At 36.5% G+C, this 24,468-nt stretch overlaps 1 protein-coding gene across 1 annotated transcript in view; it reads left to right on the top strand.

Annotated features, from left to right (window-relative positions):
- The window catches only part of CTNNA3 (catenin alpha 3), a 500,914-nt gene that overhangs the window by 7,237 nt on the left and 469,209 nt on the right, over positions 1-24,468 (top strand). Inside the window, exons 2-4 of the mRNA XM_005235159.3 lie at positions 2,315-2,421; positions 8,857-9,049; positions 19,921-20,087. Of these exons, the coding sequence (XP_005235216.1) occupies positions 2,320-2,421; positions 8,857-9,049; positions 19,921-20,087 (462 nt within the window). The 5' untranslated portion in view covers positions 2,315-2,319. The remainder of the gene's footprint in view (positions 1-2,314; positions 2,422-8,856; positions 9,050-19,920; positions 20,088-24,468) is intronic.

The raw sequence follows: 24,468 nt of genomic DNA, 5'->3' as shown, positions 1-24,468 counted from the left end.
ACCTTTCTGAATATTCATTATTCAATAAAATGATACAGTTAATAGGTGCCAGCCCTTTGAGATTGTATGAAGCCCTCTGAGTGATTGTAAATGTGTCTCTTATTGATTCCTCCACTGAACAGCAGATGGAAAGAGCTTGTCTTATTTCTTGCTTTGTTGCATATACAGTGTATTAGCAAGAATTGATAGCCTGGCCATAACAAACATACTGGGCTAGATAGACTGTTGGTCTGATTCAGTAGGACATTTATTATGTTGAATGTGCTTGTAGATATTTTGAATTTGTTGACTTTCGATGCCTTCTGTCTCTTGCGGTTCTCCTTAGTCTGAAATTCTGAAAACACTGGTTAAGCAAAGTTTGGAAACACAATGTTTTGCCTTCTGGGAACATGTCTTAATGACTAGTCTCTACAGTTATGCTGTGTTTTCAGCCTGTTTTGTTCTGAGCTCAGTGAGTAAATAAGTATTTTACATTGAGTAGAACTGAACCAGCAGAAGATACAGAGTCATCCATCTCAAACCACTTTGCAACAGCTGCAGTGAAGCTTTGTGCATAAGAGGTGTGGTCTGTACACTTGCATAGCTGCAACTTCACCACGTGAGGGAGGATACATGACAATTAGAGCTAGCAGAAGGGCCACAGTCCTTTTCCGTACTAGGGGCCACAACTTGTTTCTGAAGCAGTGAACGATGAGGGGGCTCGGTCCCCTTCAAACAGAGGGATAAGTTAAACTGGAGTATTTCAAAACTGTGGGAGTATCCTACCTACTCATTCATTGGACAGAAAAAGAACCACTGATGCCGGTGATTTGAGGAGTCTCAGATTTTATTTCCTTGGGAATTGTTACAAGTATCTAAAAGTTAAATGTGTAATATATGGCCAAATACATTGACATTTCTAGAGTTCTCTTTCTCTTACTAATTTCCATGGAAGGAAAAGTGTAGTTCTAGTCAGTCTGAACTCAAGGTTTTCTTCCCTTTGTCTTCTGATTTGGAATTAAAACTGAAAAATCAATAACCTGACTGTATGCAACTGAATTTGTGGGAGCTTAGGGCTGTGACTAGTATAGCTTGTAATAAAAGAATAAACTTGGCACTTGCATTATCTTTACTAAGAATGGCAAACCCCTAAATTACCTTTAACCTTAATTCTTTAATTATTATTCATACTATCTTTGCTTGCAAGTGAAATGTGGATAACTGTTCTGTGGCAAAAAATTTGAATCTGTTTCTACACAACTTGCTATAGAAACCCTAAACATACTGTGTGTATTAAATCAATGCTAGGTTCAGTGGAAGGTGACAATATATCTCTTCAGCCTGCACAACTGCAGTACGTTATTACTTTATTATACAGCAGTAATGGATGTAATAAGTCCTGCTTAAAAAGGACAGATATCCATTATTTGTGTGTTTGAGGTCTTTATTGGCTAAAAAGGCTTTGCTGAGCTATGTTTTATGGGAAGTTAAGTTACTGGAAAACTTAAAATGTTTTTTATTTTGGGACAATAATCAGTTGCATTCCTACTAAAGCACAGTTATAATTCTTTGTTGGCGCACACACATTTCACTGTGGCTGAAGGTCTGAACCATGACCCAGTGAACTCAGTAAAAACTCTTAAATTAACATCGGTGGACTTTGGATCAAGCTCCTAATGAATGATTTATTCACTTTAAAGACTTCACTTAGCTTTACTTCCATCTTGCTGACTTCAGTAATAGGCTTTCTTGACATAACCTGTCTTGACACTTAGAAAATATTTGTTATTAGAGGGTGTAAAATAACTAAATGTTTCACTTTCTCCTGCTATTAATTGTTACGACTTTTAAGAGCTTTTTGTTCTTAAAGTGTTTATTATGACCAGTGTAATTTGGCACATGGAATAAGATACAGGTATTGTGCACATAGCATTCATGTTTTTGTTTTGTGATAGATTCAGTAATGTAATGTATAATTTTTGCTTTAAAACTCCTTTTTATTGACTACTAGAGAACTTATTTTCAAAGGTCTTCTAATGCAATTATCCTTGTGTATTTTTTAATATACTGTCAATTGAGAAATCTGGAAGGGAGGACAGGGAATTAAATGTACTCTAAATCGATTATCTCAAAGTTTATGGAAATACCTGCATTTTTTTTTCACAATTTAGAAATGAGGGATCATAAAAAATAATTTTATCTCTTGTAATCCTGAGCCTGTTATGGTACCAAGTCTGTACTCCTGTAGGCAGCTCTGTGCTCTGACAGAGGGCAATGAGACTTGTGATTGTGGATAATAATTGCTTATTGGAATTTTATTTTCTTTTGTACCTAGGTGAAATGTCAACAAAAGTGCCGAGCATTAAACTGAAAATTGATCCTCAGGATCTGCAGATCCAGACTTTTACAGTGGAGAAATTACTGGAACCATTGATAATCCAGGTATTTTAGTCTTGCAGAAAATAAATTGGATAACCATTGAGGGAAGGGCGTAAGGCTGAAGAACATTGGCTAAGGACACTATTATAACAGGCATAATCATATCTCTACTTGTAGTTTACGCTGGCTCAGAAACTCTCCAAAGGGATCTGTCTTTTTCCAGATTTGGTCATTCATTTAGTCACTTCCATTTTTGCAAATGCCACACAGAATATCGTAACAGATGTTGCATGTTCTAGCTGATCTCTTGTACAGTATTATCTAGTGCATGTTGAAATGTAGAATACACTGCAAATGGATTTCCAGCACATGGAAAGTTTCATGTTTTAAGTAGTGGACATAGTGGGAAAGAAGAGACTTGAAATCTGTAGTTGAGTTTCTTTGTCTGAGTTTTGAGAATAATTGCATTCTGTTGCATTTTAGAAGAGATGCCCTAAGAACAGTGCAATTGTTGATGTAGAAAACTACCTTAGTAGTTTTCCTTCCAACTAAAGAAAACTCAGACTGGGGAATTTACAAAACTGTGTTTGGGCTTGTTGATAAAACTTTCTTTTTAGGAGGAGTGATTTTACTGCATATTCCAGTTCTATTTCAGGTATTCACTGGTTAAATATGCGATGCTTAGTGTGTTAAAGACTCTCTCATTATCTCTATATTTGGCATGGATTAGAATTGTCTTTTTTAATACAACAGGAAGGACCTACTTTAAGACCTGACCTCATTTTGCAAAAAACATGTATAACTAAGAAGGTGTTAAAAGACCTCTGTAGCAATAAGTTACAGGGTAAAAACCAGAAAAGACATCTTCTGTTTTGAAATTTGAGATATTTTGAATTTTCTCTTTGTGGTACTTAGAACAAAGATTTTGGGGTACCTGCATTTAGTTAGTCAGACACATAGCAAAAACCCCAGGAAAAGGGAAGAGGTGGTGGTCATGTTTTATAACAGTTCTAGGAAAATTTGCTTTTAAAAATCAGGTAATTCATTGCAACAAGCTTATCTTTAACAAAAAAATTAGATATTTTTGTTAGATATAAAGCATAGATATAAAAACAAAAAGATTGTATTTTCCCCATTTGAAACCTCTGACTCTCCCCAACTCATCTAGTTTCTTTTATTAATTTTTCATTACCAACTTCGAAATTTCTTCTCTTATTTTTAATTTGGTGGTCTTTTCCTCCCTTACTCATTCGTCCCTTCTGGAAGATTCTTTTCTTCAGAAAGTAATCTTTTCTTTTTATCATGACTTCATTTCCAGCTGTTCTTAACTGAGCTGCCTCTCACTCATTTTGTCTGCTTTTATTTATTTATATTTGCCTAGGTTTGACTGATGGTGTATAAAACTGCAGGTAACAGTTCAGTGGTTTGTGGGAAGTTGTCAAGCTGAAGTATCGTATATGGATGGATTATAAAATTAGTTTTACAGTAGTAGGAATAGATGTCTTGATAGACTGCATTTCAAAACCTTCCCTTGTATGCCCGTAGGTCAGACTCAGGCAGCTGCAACACTGGGTATTTTTAGAGGAGGTGAAGAAATGTAAATTTTGGCCTCAGTTCTGCGGGATCAAAGAAACCTGACCAAAACAAAGAAATACATTTCCAGAAAAAAACCAAAGAAACGATCTCATTTTAGTTTTGTTTTTTTCAAAAGCTCTTCTCAAGCATCTTTAAAAAGATTGAGTCTGTTAAAAATGGAAATGCTTAGATTCAAAGAGAATATGATTTCAGCTGTCTTTTCCCCCACTCAACCTTAATGCTTGCTTTGTTTCGTAACAGAACTGTGGAAGGGAAGCTTTCATTTTGAGTGGGAGATGGAGAAAAAATGTTGAAAATGCAAAAGTGGGGATTATAACTAATACTCAGTGAAGGATGATTGAGATGCTGGAAAGGCAATAAATGAAAACTGATCTATGATTAGAAAGAGAATCATACTAGTCACAGGTAAAAACGAATAGTGTTGTGCTCTGGCCTGATTCACTTGGCAGCTGTGCTCTGAACATAGTTTAACTTTTATTTTGAGAATTATGGTCTAATTAATTTATTTGATAGTCTTGTAATGCTCTGGTAAGAAAGAGGCAGTGGAAGTGTATGAGCCTCTCTGAAGTCTGTCCGAGCCAGTTATGCTAAGTGTTGAAGCAATCATTAAATTAACAACATCAATATGGGAAAAAAATGAAGGCAAAACTAGCCTATGTGGAAGTAACTTTACAAATGACTTTGCTAGATTCTCTCTCTTCCCTGCAATTTGCAATCAGCAGTGGTGATCATTTCCAAGTTGTGAAAACAGTATGACACACTTTTTTGTATAAACCCTCCTCTAACTTGGCAACGTCTCCATCCTTGGAATAAAACAACGGCCCTAGATTACAATGTCTGGGGGGTTGCAGGGGCAGCAGTCTCACTGCATTTCCTTCTTTGCATCCCAAACAGTGGCCTGACCCAGGGTGGTAAGTTCAAATAGTGCTGCGCAGGGCTCTGCAGAGATAGAAACTTGTGTGTTGGAAGTGACATAACTGTGTTGGTGCAATTCTGTGTTCAGCCTTGTAAACTGTACTCTCGTGGGCATATACTACTAGCTGCACTGTTTCCTATGTATTGTAAAAAAGTTTCTTTAATCCTGTCCATTTACTCCCTCACCAGAATGGGGTCCTTCTGTGGCCTTTATTATATTTTATTCCATGGGCTTTGAGGACATTAGTGAAGGAAGGCTTTTAGGTAACATTCCTTATCAATGCATCTAGCACATTAAAAATTGACATCAGCTGACAGCTGTCTTGATGTGAATTGGGTACATGCTCAGACAAAGAATATTTCTTTAATTCTGGGCTTTTATTAGAGATGCACTCTGTCATGGAGCAATTAGTATGCACCAATCAGTAGATCATGAAGCATTTTCATGCACATAGCTGATGTCTAATATGTGTCTTGCTTGTGCTAGGTTTACTCACAAAATAAAGCAATTAATGTAATGCAAAATATCCTCTTGTTTTGTCTCATCCTCAGAGACTGAAGCCTGTTTAATCTCTTTGCTATACTACGTAATGATTACAGTTATGGCTAGGTATAAAATTGCTTCTGTAGCAAGCTATTATAAGGCTTTTTTCCTTTTGAATTTATGTGCAAGTAAATTTTTGAAAGATATGACTTGATGAGATTCATATAGCTTCATGAATTTGTGCAGGAAATACTTAATAAGTGTCTTTGCAGTCGTTGCAAGTCTTATAAGTTGTAAATTTGCCACATTTGGATATTGTATCTAGAGCTCTCTCTTCTATAGAGATGTATATACACACACAATTAATATATATATTATGTGTGTGTATGTATACACAAACAAATGTTTGTAAGAGCTTTCCCTGCAAAACCTCTTGCTTCCATCTCTTTATATTTTATACAGGCATACATACTAAGGAAAGTTTATGGCTGCAAGAATTATGTAAGTTTTACAGAGTATGTAGAAACATCCATGTGTTCTAGAGTCCCTTGCATCATTGATGGAAAAATAGGCAAATTGAAAGTTATTTATACTCACCTGTCATCCATACCAACAGAAGTTTTCTTGCACAGAAAACACATGCTGTTGGTTTCAGTTCTATGTATGGTAAGTTTACTTTATGCCCACTGAAAGTGATTCACTTGTATTTATTTGTATATGCAATACTTCAGATTTGAAACAGTGAGTAGGCTGTTCTGCTGTTGTCATTAGATCACTGAGTAAATATCTTGTTTTTTCAACTGTCTAGGGTTTGCAGTTACACTGAACTAAATTTTAAACAAAAAAGACTTTTATGGTTCATGGTCTAAAATACTTTTATGTTAATATCAAAGGTGAGCCAAATCTTTTGATATTCAAGGTACCAAGACATTGTTTCCTTAACTACTGCAATCAATATTAAAAGATTGTAAGGGCTGGCAGGAATTGAATACAGCACTGGAAGAACTGCTGCACAGTTCGTTAGGAATTCAGTATTTGGAATAACCATGACAAAAAAATACTACCCCTTCAGCCTAATAAATAATGGCAGTAACAGGCAACAACAATGTGATTCAGATTTGCAACTGTAACAGCATATGGGCTTGAAAAATCTCACTTAAAAAAGACCTCATACCGCTAGCGCAACTCTGTTGCTCCTACCAGAGATACAAAATAACTTCTTGACTGATTTCCTTTGAATGCTGGGAGACCTGGTGTATATGGCAATAAGAAAGTCTTAATAACTGGGAAATACAGTCAGGCATCAGCAGGATTAATTAACTGAAATACAAGTTTTTCTTTTTTCTTTTAATACCATTTTGTCTGGGTATTCTGCCACTACAGTACAGGCTGTGTTGACAGTGGATCAAAGGGGCGCACTGTATTAGCTGCTGTGTAGTTGAATTCTTTCTGTTAGGATCTGCATAAAGTTTTTGCATTCCTCATTGGGATTCTGTATTAGATGATTCAGAGTAGTTTTTCTGTATTCCTTAATCTCCATAAGCCAAGAACTACTTATCAAACTTTGACTTGAATTTGAGTTCAGAAGCTGCCTCTGGTATTTCCTGACAGTGATGCTGAAGGTAGAGGTCTTATAGTCAATAATTTTCACCTGCAGGAATGATTATTTTTCATATTTCACCATTTGCTTTGTTTCCTTTTCCTCCAAAACATATGAATAAACAGTACATAGAATAGTATATTACATAAAAAGGAGGCTACAGTAAAAATCTGAGAAATGGAATAGATTATTTTCTGGGAATGGTGATTAAATAGTTAAGACACTTAAAAATGTCTTTTACTTATAGATTTTTGAGGCAGCTTCTAATTTTCTACAGTGTTTTATGACTACTTGTTGGAAGTATCAGCCTATAATCTCTTCAACTCACTCTTAAAAATATGATCATTGAAACTGTATTAAATACTCTAGAACTAATGGTAGAGGGTTTGTAAAAATAAAAGATATTAAGATTCTTACTCCCATTGCATTCTCTAGCAGCTGGCTGATTTATGTGCAATAAATAACTTCATTTACTTTCTTTGAGCCACAGTCAGAAAAATACACAAGCCCTCTTTAACAATCTGAGCCGGAGTTATTTATGTTGCTGCCTCCCTTGTGACATGCCAGAGCAGCCGATGTCAAGTGGCTGGTCCTTTTTTCCCCGAAATTCCACATGAATGATGTAGGGGTCAGGGCTTTTGTCTTTCAAAGATGTGTTTATAGAAATGCTTCCCAGAGGATGTTTGTCAGTTACTTTTAAAAGTACTGACTCATAAAAAACACTAAAGTGTGTGAATTCGTGAGCAAGCTCTAAAGGTGAGCTGGGGCACAGCTAGCACACTTCTTGTTACATACCTGTGAATGGAGCCCTTTTTCCATAGATGAGCTCAAACCAGAAGCTGTACTGCAGCCTTTAGGTAAGCTTGCCTGCAGGACCGAGAAATTCATATACAGCTTTTGCTTTGCTTATACAATTCTGTTAACAATTGGAATGACATTTAATAAAATGAAGCAATTATATACATATGTGTTCACTGAGCTCCAAGGCTAGATCTGTACTTCATATTATACTATCCATGTTCTGGCACAGACAACAAAATAGAAGGAGGATTAAAAAACATCAGTGAACTTAATGAAAATAAAATATGTTTTAAAATAGCTATATAACGCGTTTTAGGAGTCTTGTCTTAGTGTGAGAGCTCAAGCAATGACTTATAGAATAGTCTGTTGGAAAAATTCTGTTGGAGTGTGGAGGCTGTGCTCATATGATGAGGAATGTGGAGTGGAATGCTGTATAAAAATAAGTTCTTTATGGATGTTGAAGTGCTTTTTCAAAAAATATAACTTGGACAAAGCTGTGGTAAACCTACATTCTGTGTAAAACTATTCAATTTTAGTGTTGAGAGCCACCCAGAGAATTCTGAGGTGCTGAGTTCTGACCGCTGTGATCGTCCTTTAGAAGAAGAGAAAGCATTTTGAAATGTGTCTGTCAGTACTCATTTTGGGTATTTGCTTCTGAGATAACTTGGGAGATTGAAACTGGAAGTATGGGAAGATTCAGCACTGATTATACTTCCTGCCTTGGAAGTATATATATAAACTCCTTAGATAGTTGTGGTTTTTTTTTTTTTTTTTTGTGTGTGTAAATTTTAAAATAAGCATTGTTGGGAGTTTGCATCAGGGTTAATATGACAGTGAGATTTCTATTGACTTTGCTTTGGTTGTACAGAAAGAATACAAAGATGAGGCATATTAAGTAAAATTATCTGTAAGTTTTCATTCAGTGGCTTTTCCATTCTCAGTATGTGTGCTGAGCCTGCCTGCCCCTCTCTAAAACAGGGGGAATCTCATTGCTTATTCTCAACTATATTAATCTGATTTTTTTTAAAACTTGAGAACAATATAAATTCACTTATTATAGTACTTACACCACTATCATCTTTTATGTTTCTTTTAAATGTAGGTTACAACACTAGTGAACTGTCCACAGAATCCTTCTAGTAAGAAAAAGGGCCGTTCTAAAAGAGCTCGTGTCTTGCTAGCATCTGTGGAAGAAGCCACTTGGAATCTGTTGGACAAGGGGGAAAAAATTGCCAAGGAAGCAATTGTGTTTAAAGAGGAACTTCATGCAGCACTTGCTGATGTCCACAAAGAGAGTAAGTACATGACAAATAACTTAGACACCAGAAGGAATGAGTTTAATGTGTGACACTGGTATAAAAATGAAGCTAGGATGTCCATGATGTGCAAATGTCTGAACTTTGAGTTGTCTAGTTGTATGTTCTCAGATAACACTTGTGAGAAGGTAAAGTGTGCAAGATGCAAGCTGGGTCCCATTGTGGAAAAACATTTACAGCACTGGAAGTGTTGTGTGGAGGTTTTTTTGCCTGGTTGGTGGTTTTTTGTGTGTTTTTTTTTTTTTTTTTATTTCTCCCCAGTGAAGACAGGATGCCCCTTGTTAACTTTAGTGGCTGTTAAGCACAAGTATAAGTTAATGCGTGCTTTAATGTTCTTGAAAATAATTGTTTACCTGAATCTGGGAATAAGGCCTTTTAATTAAAGATTTAAAAACAGAAGTCTTCTCCCTCTTGCGCAGTAGTAAAGAACTTAATTTGGGAAGGTGTAATAGTCCAATCTGGAGGTACGTTTTGAGACTTCAATAGGAGGAAGATGAGTTCTTTAACCTACTGTAAGATTCATCCCTTCATGACAGAGCAGCTCATCTTTGCTGAATTTTGCCATGTTCCATTTCCTTATGACCTGTCTCCCCATTTCCAACCAGACTCCCAAACAGGACTAGGTTTTATCACCTGCTGAGAATGCTGTATTAGCTACATTCTTTCAGGATCTTTGTTGCTTTATTGATTTTTTTACTCTCCACATGCATAATCAGGGCCTAGTGGGTGAGTATGAAGGCAAGGCTCAAATAGTAATAAGCCAGATAACAGACACCTAAAATGTGTTCCTGCAGAAATCAACTTTAAAATTGATTCAGGAGAAGGTTTCAGAGGAGAAAGGGGACCAAAGAGTAATGCTTTTAGTGCCTGTCATATGCAAATTATGTTCTTTCATCAGTGCTCTCTGAGTTTTGTAAACAAATGGTTCCCAAGTGTTGCCTGGAATCAGATTAAGAGAGGCTGATGAAAGCCTTCCCAAACAAGTGGGAGCAGACAAGCAAAGAACAATGGTCTGTACCATAAAGTTATTGGGAGGCCATGGTATTGAATGACCTAGCAACCAGGCTTGGTTTTATCAGGGGGCAAAGTGGGCTTCAGTTGCCTTTTCCCTGTTGAGCAGTATGGTGTATATTCTTACACTATGTAGCAACTTGTGCCTGAAGGACTGCATGTTAGCCATTTAAATCAGGTCTTTACATCAGAATTTTATTTTGCTTGGTGGTTTTTTTTCTATTTTGTCTTCCTCCATGTGCAGCTGGGGTGGTTTCTGAGTCTCCACTGTTGGTCATCATAGTGATTACTAGCTATTTTCTTCCTCTGAATCCAGAGATGGCAGCGTTTTAGAATTTGATATATGCATACAGTGTCTGAGATACCTCAGGGTCCTTTGCGATTAAAAGCATTATGAGCAGCAAATATCATTGTTATCTGTCACACTGATCAGCTGAGGCTTTTAAAAAAAAATCACTAATTTTTGAGTACTCTTAAAATGTTAGCCCATCTATTCCAGGCCGATAACACAAGACAAGAATAACATATATAGTTTTATATTGATTTTTATACATAGATAATATAAAAATATTTCACATTTTCTATTTATTTATTGATTCTCAGCCAAGACCACAGATAACTACAAAAATAAATAATACATAAAGTAGATTATATACACCTCATGCATTTTAAAAGAATGTTAAGTTCATGTTATCACCTATCATTATGCAATGACAAATTGAGTGTTCACAGCTGATCTTCCTCCAGGAATTTACCAAACTGCACAAGTTAATTTTAAGAAGTTGGTGAACAATTGTAAAACAAGCAGCAGTTTATTAATTTTGCAGATCTTATTAGTCCTTTGAAGCTGTTTTGTATGCCATATCATATATAAATTTATTGCCTCATTGAAGTTACATTCTGCTGCTGTTAAATGTCTCATGTTATTTACTTCAAACTCTTTGGAAGGATGTGAGTCATAAACTGCTTGCATGCAGTCACCTGCCATGCGTGTCATAGCATATAGTATTTAATTTTCTGTGGGCATATTTTCCTGTGGTGACTGGCAGGTATTTTTATTAATATGCTCTTAAATAAATTATTACTTTTTGCATGTGGTTACAACTTGTATTTACTGTGTAGTAGAATTTTGAAACAACCCTTTGGATAATTTCACTCAGATGAGAACCAAGCTACCAGTCCTGAAGTTGCACACCAATGTCTGGAAACAATAAATAGTCTCACTTCTTGCCTTTTAGCTTGTGTCACTCACTGAGCTTGTTGAGTTGAAGGCTGTTACATAAGAATTAAATGCTTATTTCTTTTGAATGTCAATTGCCAGTGTGAAAATGCTGCTTTGTTTACTTCTGGAGGTCATTAATAGGGGTTCCTTTTAGAGGAGTGATAGACTTTTTTCAAGCTGCCGGTGATAATCCTGTTAATCATAATGTTTTGGGGAATAAAGGGGCATATTAGTAGGATAAAAGTGAGCAGTGGAGATAAACATAACAAATCTTCTGTTTATCTTAATTCATCTGATGCATTAGAGACTCATCTAATGTCTTCAGAAATGGGGACATGGTATGGCTTTGCAGTCTACAGTTCAGTCTTGACAAACACTGTCAGTAGATGAGATTTTGGTCTCTCAAGTTCAGTCAAGTTCTGTTAGTGATATCTGAAAGAAAGTGTTGTTGTAATGAATGCAGGCACATTCCCTGGATAAATCTAAATTATGCTTCCTTTGGCATCTGTGAAGTTTTACTAGAGATTTATGGTCTTGCAGCTGATCATCTTAATACAGAGGTCCTCTGCATTTTGCATTGAGTTTCCTCTTCAGAAAGTACTTTTTAAGGTCTACCTCTTATCTATATCTTGATTCACCTTCTTCTGGAGCTCTACTAAGTCACCAGGCAGGCCTGTGGGTGGTGGACTATGTGCATCACCCAAAAATCCACTAGCCTAGTAACTGAAGAACTGTCATGTTTCCCTGTTGATCTGGTTTGATGAAGCATTTAAAAAAATTGCCTTCTGAGGAATAATGTGACACTAAACATCAGACTATAATTAATGTCCTGATTCTGATATTTAATCGATTTAAACTAAATCACTGTTTTGTCTTAATGTGGGGAAATATTCTTTTAGGAATTTGCATTGAACTCTAGCATTATACTATACATATTGTGTGTATATATATTATCCTATATATATAGGATAGAGATTTTTTGCTTTTACATCAAGGTGTGATTGCTTATAGTTTTCAAACAGTTGTACAGGCATAGCTAAAATATTTGGTATTTATTGCCATTGCTTACTGACTATATATAGTCAGAAACAGAACAGTTGTCAATGTTGTTTCTATCTATTGCAGTGTCAAGGTTTTGTGCATTTAGCTGTTATCCTGCTCAAGTGTGTTCCTAGATAAGCCTTTCATCACACGTAACAGTGAATTGAAAGCAAGTTACTTGCTGGAGTTACATTTTGAGCCTTCAGTTACTCTTTAAAAGGAAATTAGAACAAATAATTTGGTATTTCAAATGTCCATATTTAATTCGTTTTGACATTTAACAAGGGAGGCAAGACTTTGATGGCGTGGAAGAAACTACCATTCACTGGCAAGGTATGGGGAATGTACTGTAAGGGTATTTACTAAAGGAAGGGGATAGTGATCTCTTACGTTATATACTATATTCTTATTTGTCCCCACAAAAAATCTTAAAAATAGGCTTAGCTTTCTCATCCTACATTAAGAGGTACATGTGTATGATCTGCATGTAATGGACTTCCGTTCTAGGAGACAGAATTCAGATGTTCAAGTGGCTTAAAATAATCTGTACTGTACACCCTTTCCATCAAACCAAGAACAGATCCCTTGTAAAAAGCTTCTGATACCACCATCACTGGATCAGATGTCCCTGAGTGGGAAAGGGGGAATGAAGAGATGGCTTTAGGGCATGAAGGGGGTGTGTGATGGCTCTGATTACACGTTAGGAAGAACTGTATGAGATGTGGAAATGGAACTTCCTGGTCTGCAGCAGTGAAATAATTGTAGTGCAACAGAATACAGAGGTATGTGAGTGGGGTAAGAGACTGTGTGGCAGGAGAAAAATGTCCTGTAACATCTACAGAAAGCTATTGTGACAATCTGAGTTATCATGGTGTTAACTTAGGAACATGCAGGAGGTATCAATCTGCTTTGCCCTGACACTGATCTTGTCACTTCCAGCTGGCCGGCTGAAGCACAATCCTTTATTTGCTGTAGCAGATGGAGATGGTATTTGTAGGAGCAGAACAGGTGATTATACTAGTATTGTTTAAATCTCTTGTTTTCAGAAAGGGTAGGTTGTTCTGTGCTATAACGTGACATTGACTCCCAACCTTCTCTAGTACTGATTCTGCTTATGTGTATGTTCATGCCTGCAAGGATGTGAGACTGCAAATGCCGGTGTAAATCAGAGTTTAGAAGTTTTCTGTTATTTGTATAAACTGTGTTTGGTTGGTTTGTTTTTTGCTCTCTCAGGTTTGAGGCTAGGATGTTTGAAATCCTGTCTTTTAACTGACTCTGTTATGTCCCTCCCTCCCTTAGTCAATGGGCTCCCTTTAACACTTGTGTTTCTCTGGAACTGTAAATCCACCAGCCTCTAAGGGTGCAGATCACAGGAGTGGGTGACAGGACTTGCTTGGTAACAATACCTCCTTGTGGGAGGACACAAGAACGGCATAAAATGCACTGCATTCTGTGTGGATTTCACACTGCTGCAGTTAAAAATAAAAAACAAGAGGAGAAAGCCAGATGTAAAAACAAACAGGAGGGAGAGAAATGTGATGGTCAGATAGGATTTAGTAGGAGAAAGAAAATCTATTCAAAGAAATAAAAGAAGAAATTGTAATTCTGAGTCTTGCCTAAAAATAAAGAACACACAGAGTGTGATGTTGAGCACTGTCTCTGAGGGGTGCTCACAGACTGCAGTTAGCAGTATTACTGCAAGTGTGTCTGTATAGGCAGAATGCCTACCATCTGCAAGCAGCCCAGCAGAAGTGTGTACCTTTTGTCAGCTATTTGCCAACAGCAAATTCGCCAAAAGGCTTACAATTGACTTGGTTTTTAAAGGAATTTTCATGTAGGTTTTTGGATATTTTTGGTGCTGGATAAAGTGCATGGATCCTCTAAATTTTTTTTTAAAATTACTTGTGGCTGAACTGTGTTTTGACCTTACCCTATGCCTGAGCATAGATTTTTTTTTTGTAAGCACGTGCATAAGAATCAGTCATTTGACAGAAGGAGCAGCCATCAGTAACTGATCAGCTAATGGTAGTAATACCATTTACTTTGGGAGTCATCTATTTGTGTGTGCTGAATAAAGTCTTGGAAATATCTGCCTTCCAATCGTTACGTAGTTATGATATGTCCTGACTTTGGTTCTTTGAACTGCTTCTTATTTGACTGTCTAAAATAATTGAAATACTATGAATACTGCCACCTTTCTTCTTCCCTATTTGTGCCACTAAAAGGGCACATTCTTTCATGTTTCATTGTTCATGACAAATGTAATAATGGAAGAACATCCACTTGATAGGAATTACAATAAAATGGATGAAATTGCATCAAACTGTCATGCCATTACTGCATTTTAAGAAAGTTCCAACATCATGTTGTTGGAGCTGTCATTTTCTCCTGTTGTGCTTGTAGCTCCTATCTGCCTAGGCTGTATCTCATAGCTCTGTTTTAGGGTCATGATTTTATAGCTGTTCATCTGGCCATCCCAGCTTATGTCCAACTCACTTCTAAGGGGTTGGTCATATTCAGACCCTTCTGGCTTGTCTCTGCTCACATGCTTGATCACAGAATCATGGTATGGTTGAGGTTGGAAGGGACCTCTGAAGGTCATCTGGTCCAATCCCCCCCAGCTCAGGCAGGGCCAGCAGTCTGCCCAGGACCATGTCCAGTCAGCTTTTGAATACCTCCAAGGCTGGAGACTCCACAACCTTGCTGGTCAGCCTGTGCCACTGCTAAGTCACTCTTACAGTGAGAAAATGTTTTCTGGTGTTTAGATGTAACCTCCTGTAGTCAGTTTGTGCCCATTGCCTCTTGCCCTGTCTCCGGGCATTACTGAGAACACTCTGGTTCCATCTTCTTTGCATCCCCCCTTCAGTTATTTATATATACTGATAAAATCCTTCTGAGGTTTCTCTTCTCTAGCCTGAACAGTGCCAGCTCTCTCAGCCTTTCCTTGCATGAGAGATGCTTTAGTCCCTTAATTGTATTTGTGGCTCAAGTACCCAGAAGATACCAGTGTTGAAATGGTATTATTTTCAGATTTTAGGACTATTTGAGGTTTTGAAGTGTCTTAGGTGCTTGAAAGACACACAAATCTACAGGGCTATTTTCTGGAAAGCACAATAGCAGAGACCTCAGCAAATAATCACGTGGGGCCTGTGAACATGCAGTTCAGCCTTGTGTTTATGGGTAGGAGGAAACATTAGAGGTTTCTGAGGAGCTGTTGTGCTGTCAGAAGATTATTTTTTCCGTCCCAGCTTTTATTATATATTCCTGGTAACAGCACTGTCTCCTATCCTCAGCTAAGCTGTACCTCACTTCTCTCCTGACTCATTCAGTTACTAACTCTGCAGGCTCACCATTCACTCCTGTCTGGGCTTCTCATAACTGAGTACTTTCCTTCCTAACCAACCTGTTCCTTTCAATCTGTAGCTCTGCTTTCCGAGTCAGTTTTGTTCGGGCCACTTTTACTGTGCACAAAGAGACTCTACTAGCAAGATCTACAGAACTTAAAAAATACAAAGTATTTGGTTATTGGCTAACGCATACGGTAGATAGCTCAGACTAATGAGTGACTGAGCAAAGAATGTATTTACTGCTGGTAATGCCGACCAGACAGTTGTCAGTCATGTGGGAAAATGTTGGCCTCTGTTGTTCATTTGGAACTGTGGCTCAGTTTTGCAGAGTTGTTACCTTGCAAGTTCCCGGGTCTTTTTGCCTAAGGTTCATAACATGTCATGTCAGTATTTTTTTCCTTTTGGATTCTTTGACTGCTAATTACTACTATCTCTACAACTCCACCTCTGTCTGTGTTTTTACTTACCTTGTGTGATGTTAGCTAGCGTACTTCCTTGCACTTTACTAAAAATTTTCTCAGCTAAGGTCACATAGTTGTGGTACACCAAACAAGTCCCTGGATCACAGAGAGCTGAACTACAGGACTGAGGATTTCACATAATCTTCCTCTGGATGGTTGGTTCTCTCACTTTTCTCCCCCTCCCCCTGCACTCCAATTTTTCCTTTCAAAGTAACTAGTTCTATTATTTTCTTATTGCCTTCTCTTCATAACTTTTTTTTCTCAGTTTCTCCAGACTTAACTAGTTTTCAACAGAAGTTCTTCTGAACTGCAGCAGATTCTGTGCCTGAGAAGTTTTAAATTCCCCAAAGATCATCAAGTTGATTTGCTACTTGTCCTTTTATCGCGGGAAGTATGTGAGGTTAACAAACCACATTTATCTTGGGCTACAAATCTATTTGCAAATCTGGATTAAAGTGTTAAGTTAATGTAAGTTAACAGCTGCTTTACCTTTGCTGAGATGGCACAAAACACTGAAAAAATAATGGTGAATCTGGTCTGTTTGCTTATCTTGTGAGTAAATGCTGATAAATAACAGGTAATAGAATACTGTATGCTGTTTTCTTCATTTTCTATAAACACTTCAGATGTTCTTTGTGTCTGGGGAAAAAAAAAAAAAGAGAAAGAGAGTCAGTCCATAAATAATGGCACAAGGAGAGCCTGTCTTCCTTCAAATTTGCATCTCAACACTTCTGTAGATTCTTTGAAGCTTAGTAGTAGGTGAGCTTTTACTGCCAGCCCCAGCTTGCTATCAGTGAGGGCTTTAACTTGGTCTCCTTCCTGATTTCCCATTTTCGTGGATAAGTAGTTACCTTTGAATATCTTTCTCTGTGTAAAGATTTTATTGAAGATGGTCAGAAAGTTCAAAAATTAGCAGGTGACCAGTCAAGCAGTGATGATGTTGTTTTTATTGTTGTGGGAAACAGTGTCTCCCTGGTACTTTAGTCAGTATTTGTTAAAGTGAATCCTGAGGGTCCAAGGTGGACAGCTCTACACTTACGCATCATAACTGCAGAAAAAAATTCTGTTGTTTCATGCTTTCTTGTCTTATTAAGACATTGCATGTGTCAGCTTCATGCTTTTGTGCAAATGTATTTAAGAATCTGACAGTTATAATGGTCTGAATTAATATTACAGTGTATATGCTCCAAATACATAAAAAACATGTTGTTAACTTTTACTTTTACAGCCTGAAAGATAACATGTCATATTTAAGATATTCCAAACCAATAACTGGCAGGGCAAACATATGGTAGTTAAATACTATGAAAGTAAAACGGAGATAGTTTCTGTTGTTCATTGACATTGCTTTCTCTCAGATATTGGGAAAGTTTTCTTTCTGTTTGAATTCATAAGAGAAATGAATGGTCAAGGATTTTAGTTTTATGATGGTGTGTGTGCACTCTATTTCCCACGTCCTTATTAAGGCACAATCAATTTCCAAAGTTAGAATTCCTACTAAAACTTCTCAAGTTGCTATTAATGTATTAACATTTGTAGTAGTCACCTTCAAGATATACATGCATGTAAGCAGAATTTACTCTCTCAGTTTACTTCCCCCACCCAGAATTACTAGGTTCAAATAATTGCTTTGAAACTTCTAGTACTGAAAATGGTACTCATTTGGAGAGCTGTTTCTCCCCATTGCAGATGGGGAAATAAAAACCCTTAAAAATGGGTCATTCTATTTAATATTTGGGTTTTATTTCCTGTAGTTTTATTTGTTGTGTTGTGCTCAGCTATAGTGCATTATAAAAGTTCTAATTTGCTGTCCTGAGCACAAGAAATTGGTATATTTTACTTTCACTGTTTTGTGATGTAGCAGGTGCTAGAACGAGATCTCAAATTAGTGTGATTTTTATTTGCTTATGGAGTTTGCTAAGCTTAAGATACATTATTTGCACAAAGACTAACAAATCCAAGAGAAAATCAGAAAGAACTGTTAAAGATGAGTGTTCCTGATGAGTTTCAGCATGTTGAAAGTATTCAGTGAGTGTTCTGAGAATCAGGCCAGTACTATCTCAGGTGCTGGTATGGAGACTCTGTAGTAATTGGTAGGTTTATTTCTGTAGCTTTTGCTCAATATTTTTCTCAAATGCAGTTTCTAGTAAGAGCAGTAAAACTTGTTTTTTTCTCTGAATCTTGAGAAATGAAATCACATATAGAACCAGTCTGGCAAACTGCTGCACTTAAATAGTCCTCATGCAATTCTGACTGAGAGAGCACATAAAAGTCTGTATATATGTAATTGCAGGAAATTCCTATGTTTGTATATATTTCTATGAATATGCATTAATTAATGATTCTATGTATTTTGTACGAACCTTGTTGCCTAGTTTTTGATTTGAGGACTCCAAAGCTTATAAAAATGCATACGTGGTTCAGGTAGCAAAACTGTTTGTGTGACTTTAGTTTTGTCTTTACCACCAGAACTCTGAAGTAGACATGCCAATAGCATTCCTGCATGAGCCCTGTCCAGACTTCTTGCCTTTGAGTGAAGCTATACAATGCTAAGGGTACTGTGAATTTTATTTCAGCAGGCAATATTCTCTCCTTACTTCTGGTCAGAATTTGTAGAATGAAAGGAAACAAAAATTACATGTTCCTGTACTCAATCTTTCTATGTAGAACCCCCCTGTTACACAAATGACTGCTTGGAGAAGCGTACCTCATTCTTATACCAAGACTTAGGTAATTTAGATATAGGTAGAAAGAATATTACATAATAATAAAAAAGGATTTAACTCTTTAATATTCTTAAATGCTGTATTTACCTTGACTGTTGCATCCAAAATCCAGGATACGCTTAAGGCAGTTGTCAACAAAGGGCTGGTTTTGTGTCTATGTAGTCTTTTAATAGCTACGTTTACTAATGATGTTTCCTAATTTTAGCACAGCCAAAACTATTCATTTTTGTGACTTTTTCTCCCTCTTTGGTTTCCAAGCTGATATAGAGCGTTTAATGGGTCAAACATTTATTTTAGCAGTTTGTGTTTGTGTGATGAGTTTTCCAGTGCTGCTCTGTGTAAAGTTCTGTCGGGGTTTTGCCATCACTAGCAAAGCACCTCAGTTGATAGTAGACTTTGAAATGCTTTTAGAAATGAGTGTAATGGCATTTTATTTCTCAGTCTAGGTGGCAGACCGCTGAAAGTAAACTTGGGTGTTTGTCATTGTTTTTACTGTTAAATTTCATTTGCAAAACTTCATGCTGGAGAGCAGTATATTGTTATCTACTGGCACGGTTAAAAGCTCCATTGCATAGATTTCACATATTTTATGTCAGTCAGATGTTCAAGTGTATGAGATTTTCATTCCATTAACTTATATTTATAATGAGAAGAACGAGATTTGATATCCTTCTGTGACCAGGAATTATTTAGTAGCAAGGACAGCAAAGTACATAGTAATATAAAAAGCAGTGACTAGAAAAGTTTAACATAGCATCCCTGGCCTTGTTGTGTACGATTAAGAGTAACAGTGTGATTGCCAAGGGAATTATTTCAGAATTAAATGATTCAGAAGAACAGAAAGGGAACATAATTCAAAATGTGGAACATTCTGCATGATCTGTAATAACTGACCTTCATTTCAAGGCATTAGGGCAACAAAGAGATGGCAAATTTATTGGCAGTACTTATGAGTTGCCAAATAACTGATGGAGTCTAAACTGCTTTTTTTCCCCTGGTTGTTGCAATATAGCCTAAGGGAATTTATGTCTTCATTTTGCAGGTCAAGCCTTAAAGGTATCAGCAGAGGCATTTACCAGTGATCCCTGCTATCTGCCTAAGAGGCAGGCTGTTGTCCAAGCAGCACGATCTCTGCTTACAGCTGTCACAAGGCTTCTAATTCTGGCAGACATGGTTGATGTGGCATACTTACTGGAACATTTAACTGTGGTGAGTAGAATTTGACTTAACTCAGACTCCCTTTAGCCAGGGAAGTGTCTGCTGGTGATTCTTTCTGCATTGAAAATTCATCTTTTATTTGGGAATTGCAGATCTCATGCACATAACACCTTGGCAATTGGTAAAACGGTAGATTCTAGGTGAGATTTGTAGAATGTACCAAAAAATAGTCTTCTACTTTTAGCTCAACATGTTTGTTCTGGAGAAGGAGGTGGTTATCTGTACAGTTACATTTTAACTTCCTTTTATTTCTTATTTCCTGATTTTTCTTACTTGAATTGTTTTATAGCTTTTTATACATGAAACCTCCTTGATGTTTATGGCAGTAGTAGGGAATAATTGATTTGCAGAGAATCTTAAAGTTGGAAATTTATGTGGGTATTTGTGGAGGGAAAGAACTGAGTAGGTAAGGGTCTATCTCTGTATTCAAGTTAGTTTGTGAGAAAGATCAGCTAGAAGGAGAGGGAGAAGATGTGTGAGAGGCCTCTGGCAAGTGTACAGCTCCAGCTATATATTTGTACACTGCAGACAGAAGACTGGAAAGTCCTAGTGCTGACAAAGCTTTAAAAATTGTGCAGTAGAAACTAGTCTCTAAAACTCACTTAATTTTTTCACTCAGGGGAATAATGTGTTACCAAAGTGCTTATCATAATAGTGCTGTGTTTTGGGTCATCTTTTTTTCCACCTGTCTTTATACAGGAGGGATGGCTTAATTCTTCTATTCTCATGTACAACTAATGTGTGGTTGTGCCACTATTTCTGAATTAGGCAAAATGCCCGCACTTCTATTGTTCAACATAAAAATACTTTCCTGTGTACATAAATGCAAGTTCCTTTAATGTCAGCCATGGTGTCCCTTGTGAGCAGCCTTTTTTGAACAACATGATTTTAATCTTGCCAGCATCATGTGTCTGACCACAAAAATGTGTTTACTGAGTTTCTTCTCTGGCTCCTTACTCCATTCAGTCTGGTGTGTGTCTTTGTTGGGAAGAGTAAGGAGCTGGTCTGGTTGTGTTTCCTTTTTTTTCCCCCTAACATCTTCAGTAATGTGTGACAGACTGATAAAAATTCAGAGTTCTATTGACTTTTTAATGTTTCAGGGCAGAGGTGAATAATCAGTGACACCTCTAAATAATGCCACAACAGGACCCATTGACTTAAAGGGAACTGTTTTGAAGCAAGTTCATTTTGGTGAGGACAGGGGAATGAAAATCTAGTTCCCAGTTGGAGTAGGAACAGTATTTCATCATAATGTTGTGGGGGTTTCAATGTGGTTTTGAAACATGCAGTGTTGGAAATGCAGTACAGACTAAATGAACACTGACTTGCAGAAGCCTCTGTGGTGTTATGTATGTAGGAAGTTTGTCAGCTGTAAGAGGAGTAGCCTGTATCTCTCATGCTATTTGTGGACAGATTTCTTAAATTATATTTTTCATTTGTAGCCTAATACATGTTTAGGTATGTATTTTCATAATCCTAGATGCACCCTTCTAAAATGCTTTCAATACATTTTACATGAGAGAACTAAAATTAGGTACTTTTTTCCTAGAATTTCAGTATTTCTAAACAACCATGTAATTCACTTCATGATTTCTATTTGAAAATGAAAACAAACAGTAACTGAAAATTATAAAAGAATGCAAAGTATCGTTCAGGAAAAACTCCAAAACTGCAAAATGTGCAATCGGGTTTTCTTCTTCTTCCATACTTTAATTTAGTCCTCTTAATAGGAGTGAGAACTGAATTATCAATTAACTCTTAGAATAAATTAGTGTGGCATAACACTCTCCAAAATGCCACTATAAAAAGACTCATCCTAGTCCTAAGAGGAAGGTGGGACATTTTCCATATTTATTTAGTCTCTGCCCTGGCTGTTGAACTGGCCAACAGTGGTATTAGCTGTAATGGTGTCTTTTTATGTTGACATTGAATTAGAAAATTGACTTAGAAGATAGACTAATTTCAGCATATGCTGCTGAACATCCTTGAGTTTATAACAACTTTGGTCATGCCCAACTGAGCCAGATTTAAATGCAATTAAATATTTCAATGAGTTTCAACTTTGCTCTTTTCAAAGTCCTTAACTTTAATTATCATACTTTAAAACTCCCTTAGGAATTCAGGTTTCTTTCAATGTGGACTTGCTCCAACAAAAAGACATTATATTCACACAGTGGCTGCAGTATAGAAAGTAGACCTTGTCTTTGCTGTATCAGCTTTAATATTCTCAATGTTTGCCTGTTCATATGACTTGAAAATCAACTCTCTTGAAAAGTCATTAGCCGTTTTTCTTTGAACTTATTCTAAAATTATAATACTTCTACCATATTATCCTCTTCTTCACAAAGACATGGATATTACAGCTGTTATTAATCATTTAAGAGACAAGAAATTTCATTGCCCTTTATTTCCTTAACTCTGAGCTCTATAATTCTCATAGAATAAAATGAAGAAATTTAAAGGACTAAGCCAAAATTATATATATATATATATATATGAAGTAGTGTAATAGTAGAATAAATGGAATGAAAATTCTAACCAAAAAAGATTTTTTTGTTTGTATGTATAAAATGGAAGTGGTCCAGCATCATCAAAGAACTCTGCAGAGTATTAATCAGATCTTATTCAATATATAAGTATTTCATGGGGAGTTATCTAGTTATGTATCTCTTTTTTTTTTTTTTCAAATCCATTTATCAAAGAATGTTGAAAGTTTTTAGTCTGGCTCACTCAGTAAAGCTGGTTAATTCCAACATTGACATTCAAAACATTTAAAACCATACTTCTACTGACAGAATGCAGTCTGGATCATTAAACTTTAATTTCCTCTGTAATCTGTGAATAAAAATAGAAAGAAAATAATGACAATGTGACTAGCTGTCATATAAAGCCTCATCTAGTGTTACCTGTCACATCTGCCATTCTAAGTATACCTAGGAAAAAAGATGAGCCTCGCTTACCTCCTTCCAGATTATGTAGTCTATAAGAGTATTATTTTGTGTACATTTTACTTAGACTTTGGACTGATTTTGGCTTCTATGTAATAATTTTTTTATATAAAACAGAGTATAATGCTGAAGATATAGAATATTGTTGTCACCAAAATATTGAAATGCAACTTTTAAGCTAGAAATAACAGGTTAGTCTTTTTGGAAGATTTTGATAAACCTGGTAGGAATTTCACTCCAAATGTCCAAACCCATACCTTTGTGAACATGAGATTAGCTTTTTTGAAATTTCACTGATAAAGTGTAGAGAATTTTGGTTGTTTTATGGATTCTATAGAATCCTTACCCAGCAAAGTGTGTATCAAATAATGCGTGTAAGCCAGTAAAAATTCTCAGTGACTGATTGTATTCTGGTACAGTACATTTCTAGCCATTTGTGGAATTTACAGCCTTGTAAGAGTATGGTGGTGCAGTGCAAACAACAAGCTCATCTTACAGTTGACTGAGAAAATAAAGTACATCATATCGATAAGAATAAGAAAGGTTTTGCTTCTTTAAACAACTTAAATTTTTTTTAAACAAGGAAGAGTTTAAATAAATAGCTGTCTGTATCTGAGTTTCTTTACTGATTTTAGAGTTTGAAGTCTCTAATCAAAAAGCTGAGTTGTGAAAAATGTAGTCAGGCAAAGGGCTATCTCATGCACCGCACTCTGATTCAGAGCTGTATTACCAGCCTCATTCCTTATGGTTAGTAATGCTCGGTATTATTTAAGTGAATTTAACAGACTAATGGAATTGCTCGAATTTATTGATCAGAAGAGAACAGCAAGAAGGTAACAAGTTCTGAGAATTTCATTCAAAGCACATTGGCAGTCTGTCTTTCTCTAATCTATTTCAGATCATGCTGAGCCAACATGTTTTATCTGCCTTTTTTCCCTTCTTGTCATGCTTGTAGATTTACTGTTTAAGTCTTCATATTTTTCATGAACTCCTCAGACAGCATGATCTTTATAAAATGCTTGCTTAGAGTTATTTAAAACTCTTACCAGAAAAAAAAAAAAAAAAGAGAATGGCTATAGATAAGAAGCAACTTGTGAACTTGCACCCTGTGGGCATGGTGCTGTCTGTTCCTCCCTTCCCTGCAGGGTATTCATCAACATTAAAAGTGCAGGAGAAAAACAGTATAGTTACATAAAATAAGAGAGGTAAGTAATCTCAGGCTTACCTACACTTCAGATTTAGGTATTTGGTATGACTTGTGTAACTCTGCTTAAACTAGAATTTAACTTGCTCCCTGCATTACTTTCTGATGGTTTTGGTATTGTGGTATCATGCAGTAAAAAATTAAAAAACAGAAAAAGGGCAAAAAAAATTTGTAGGCTACCCAGGGGTACAGAGCCAGGTTCTGAAACTGATCAGAATCA

Source organism: Falco peregrinus, chromosome 1 (genome assembly GCF_023634155.1).
Source record: "Falco peregrinus isolate bFalPer1 chromosome 1, bFalPer1.pri, whole genome shotgun sequence".
In the NCBI taxonomy this organism is placed as follows: Eukaryota; Metazoa; Chordata; class Aves; order Falconiformes; family Falconidae; genus Falco; species Falco peregrinus.
This window is presented reverse-complemented; position numbering and strand designations above follow the sequence as displayed.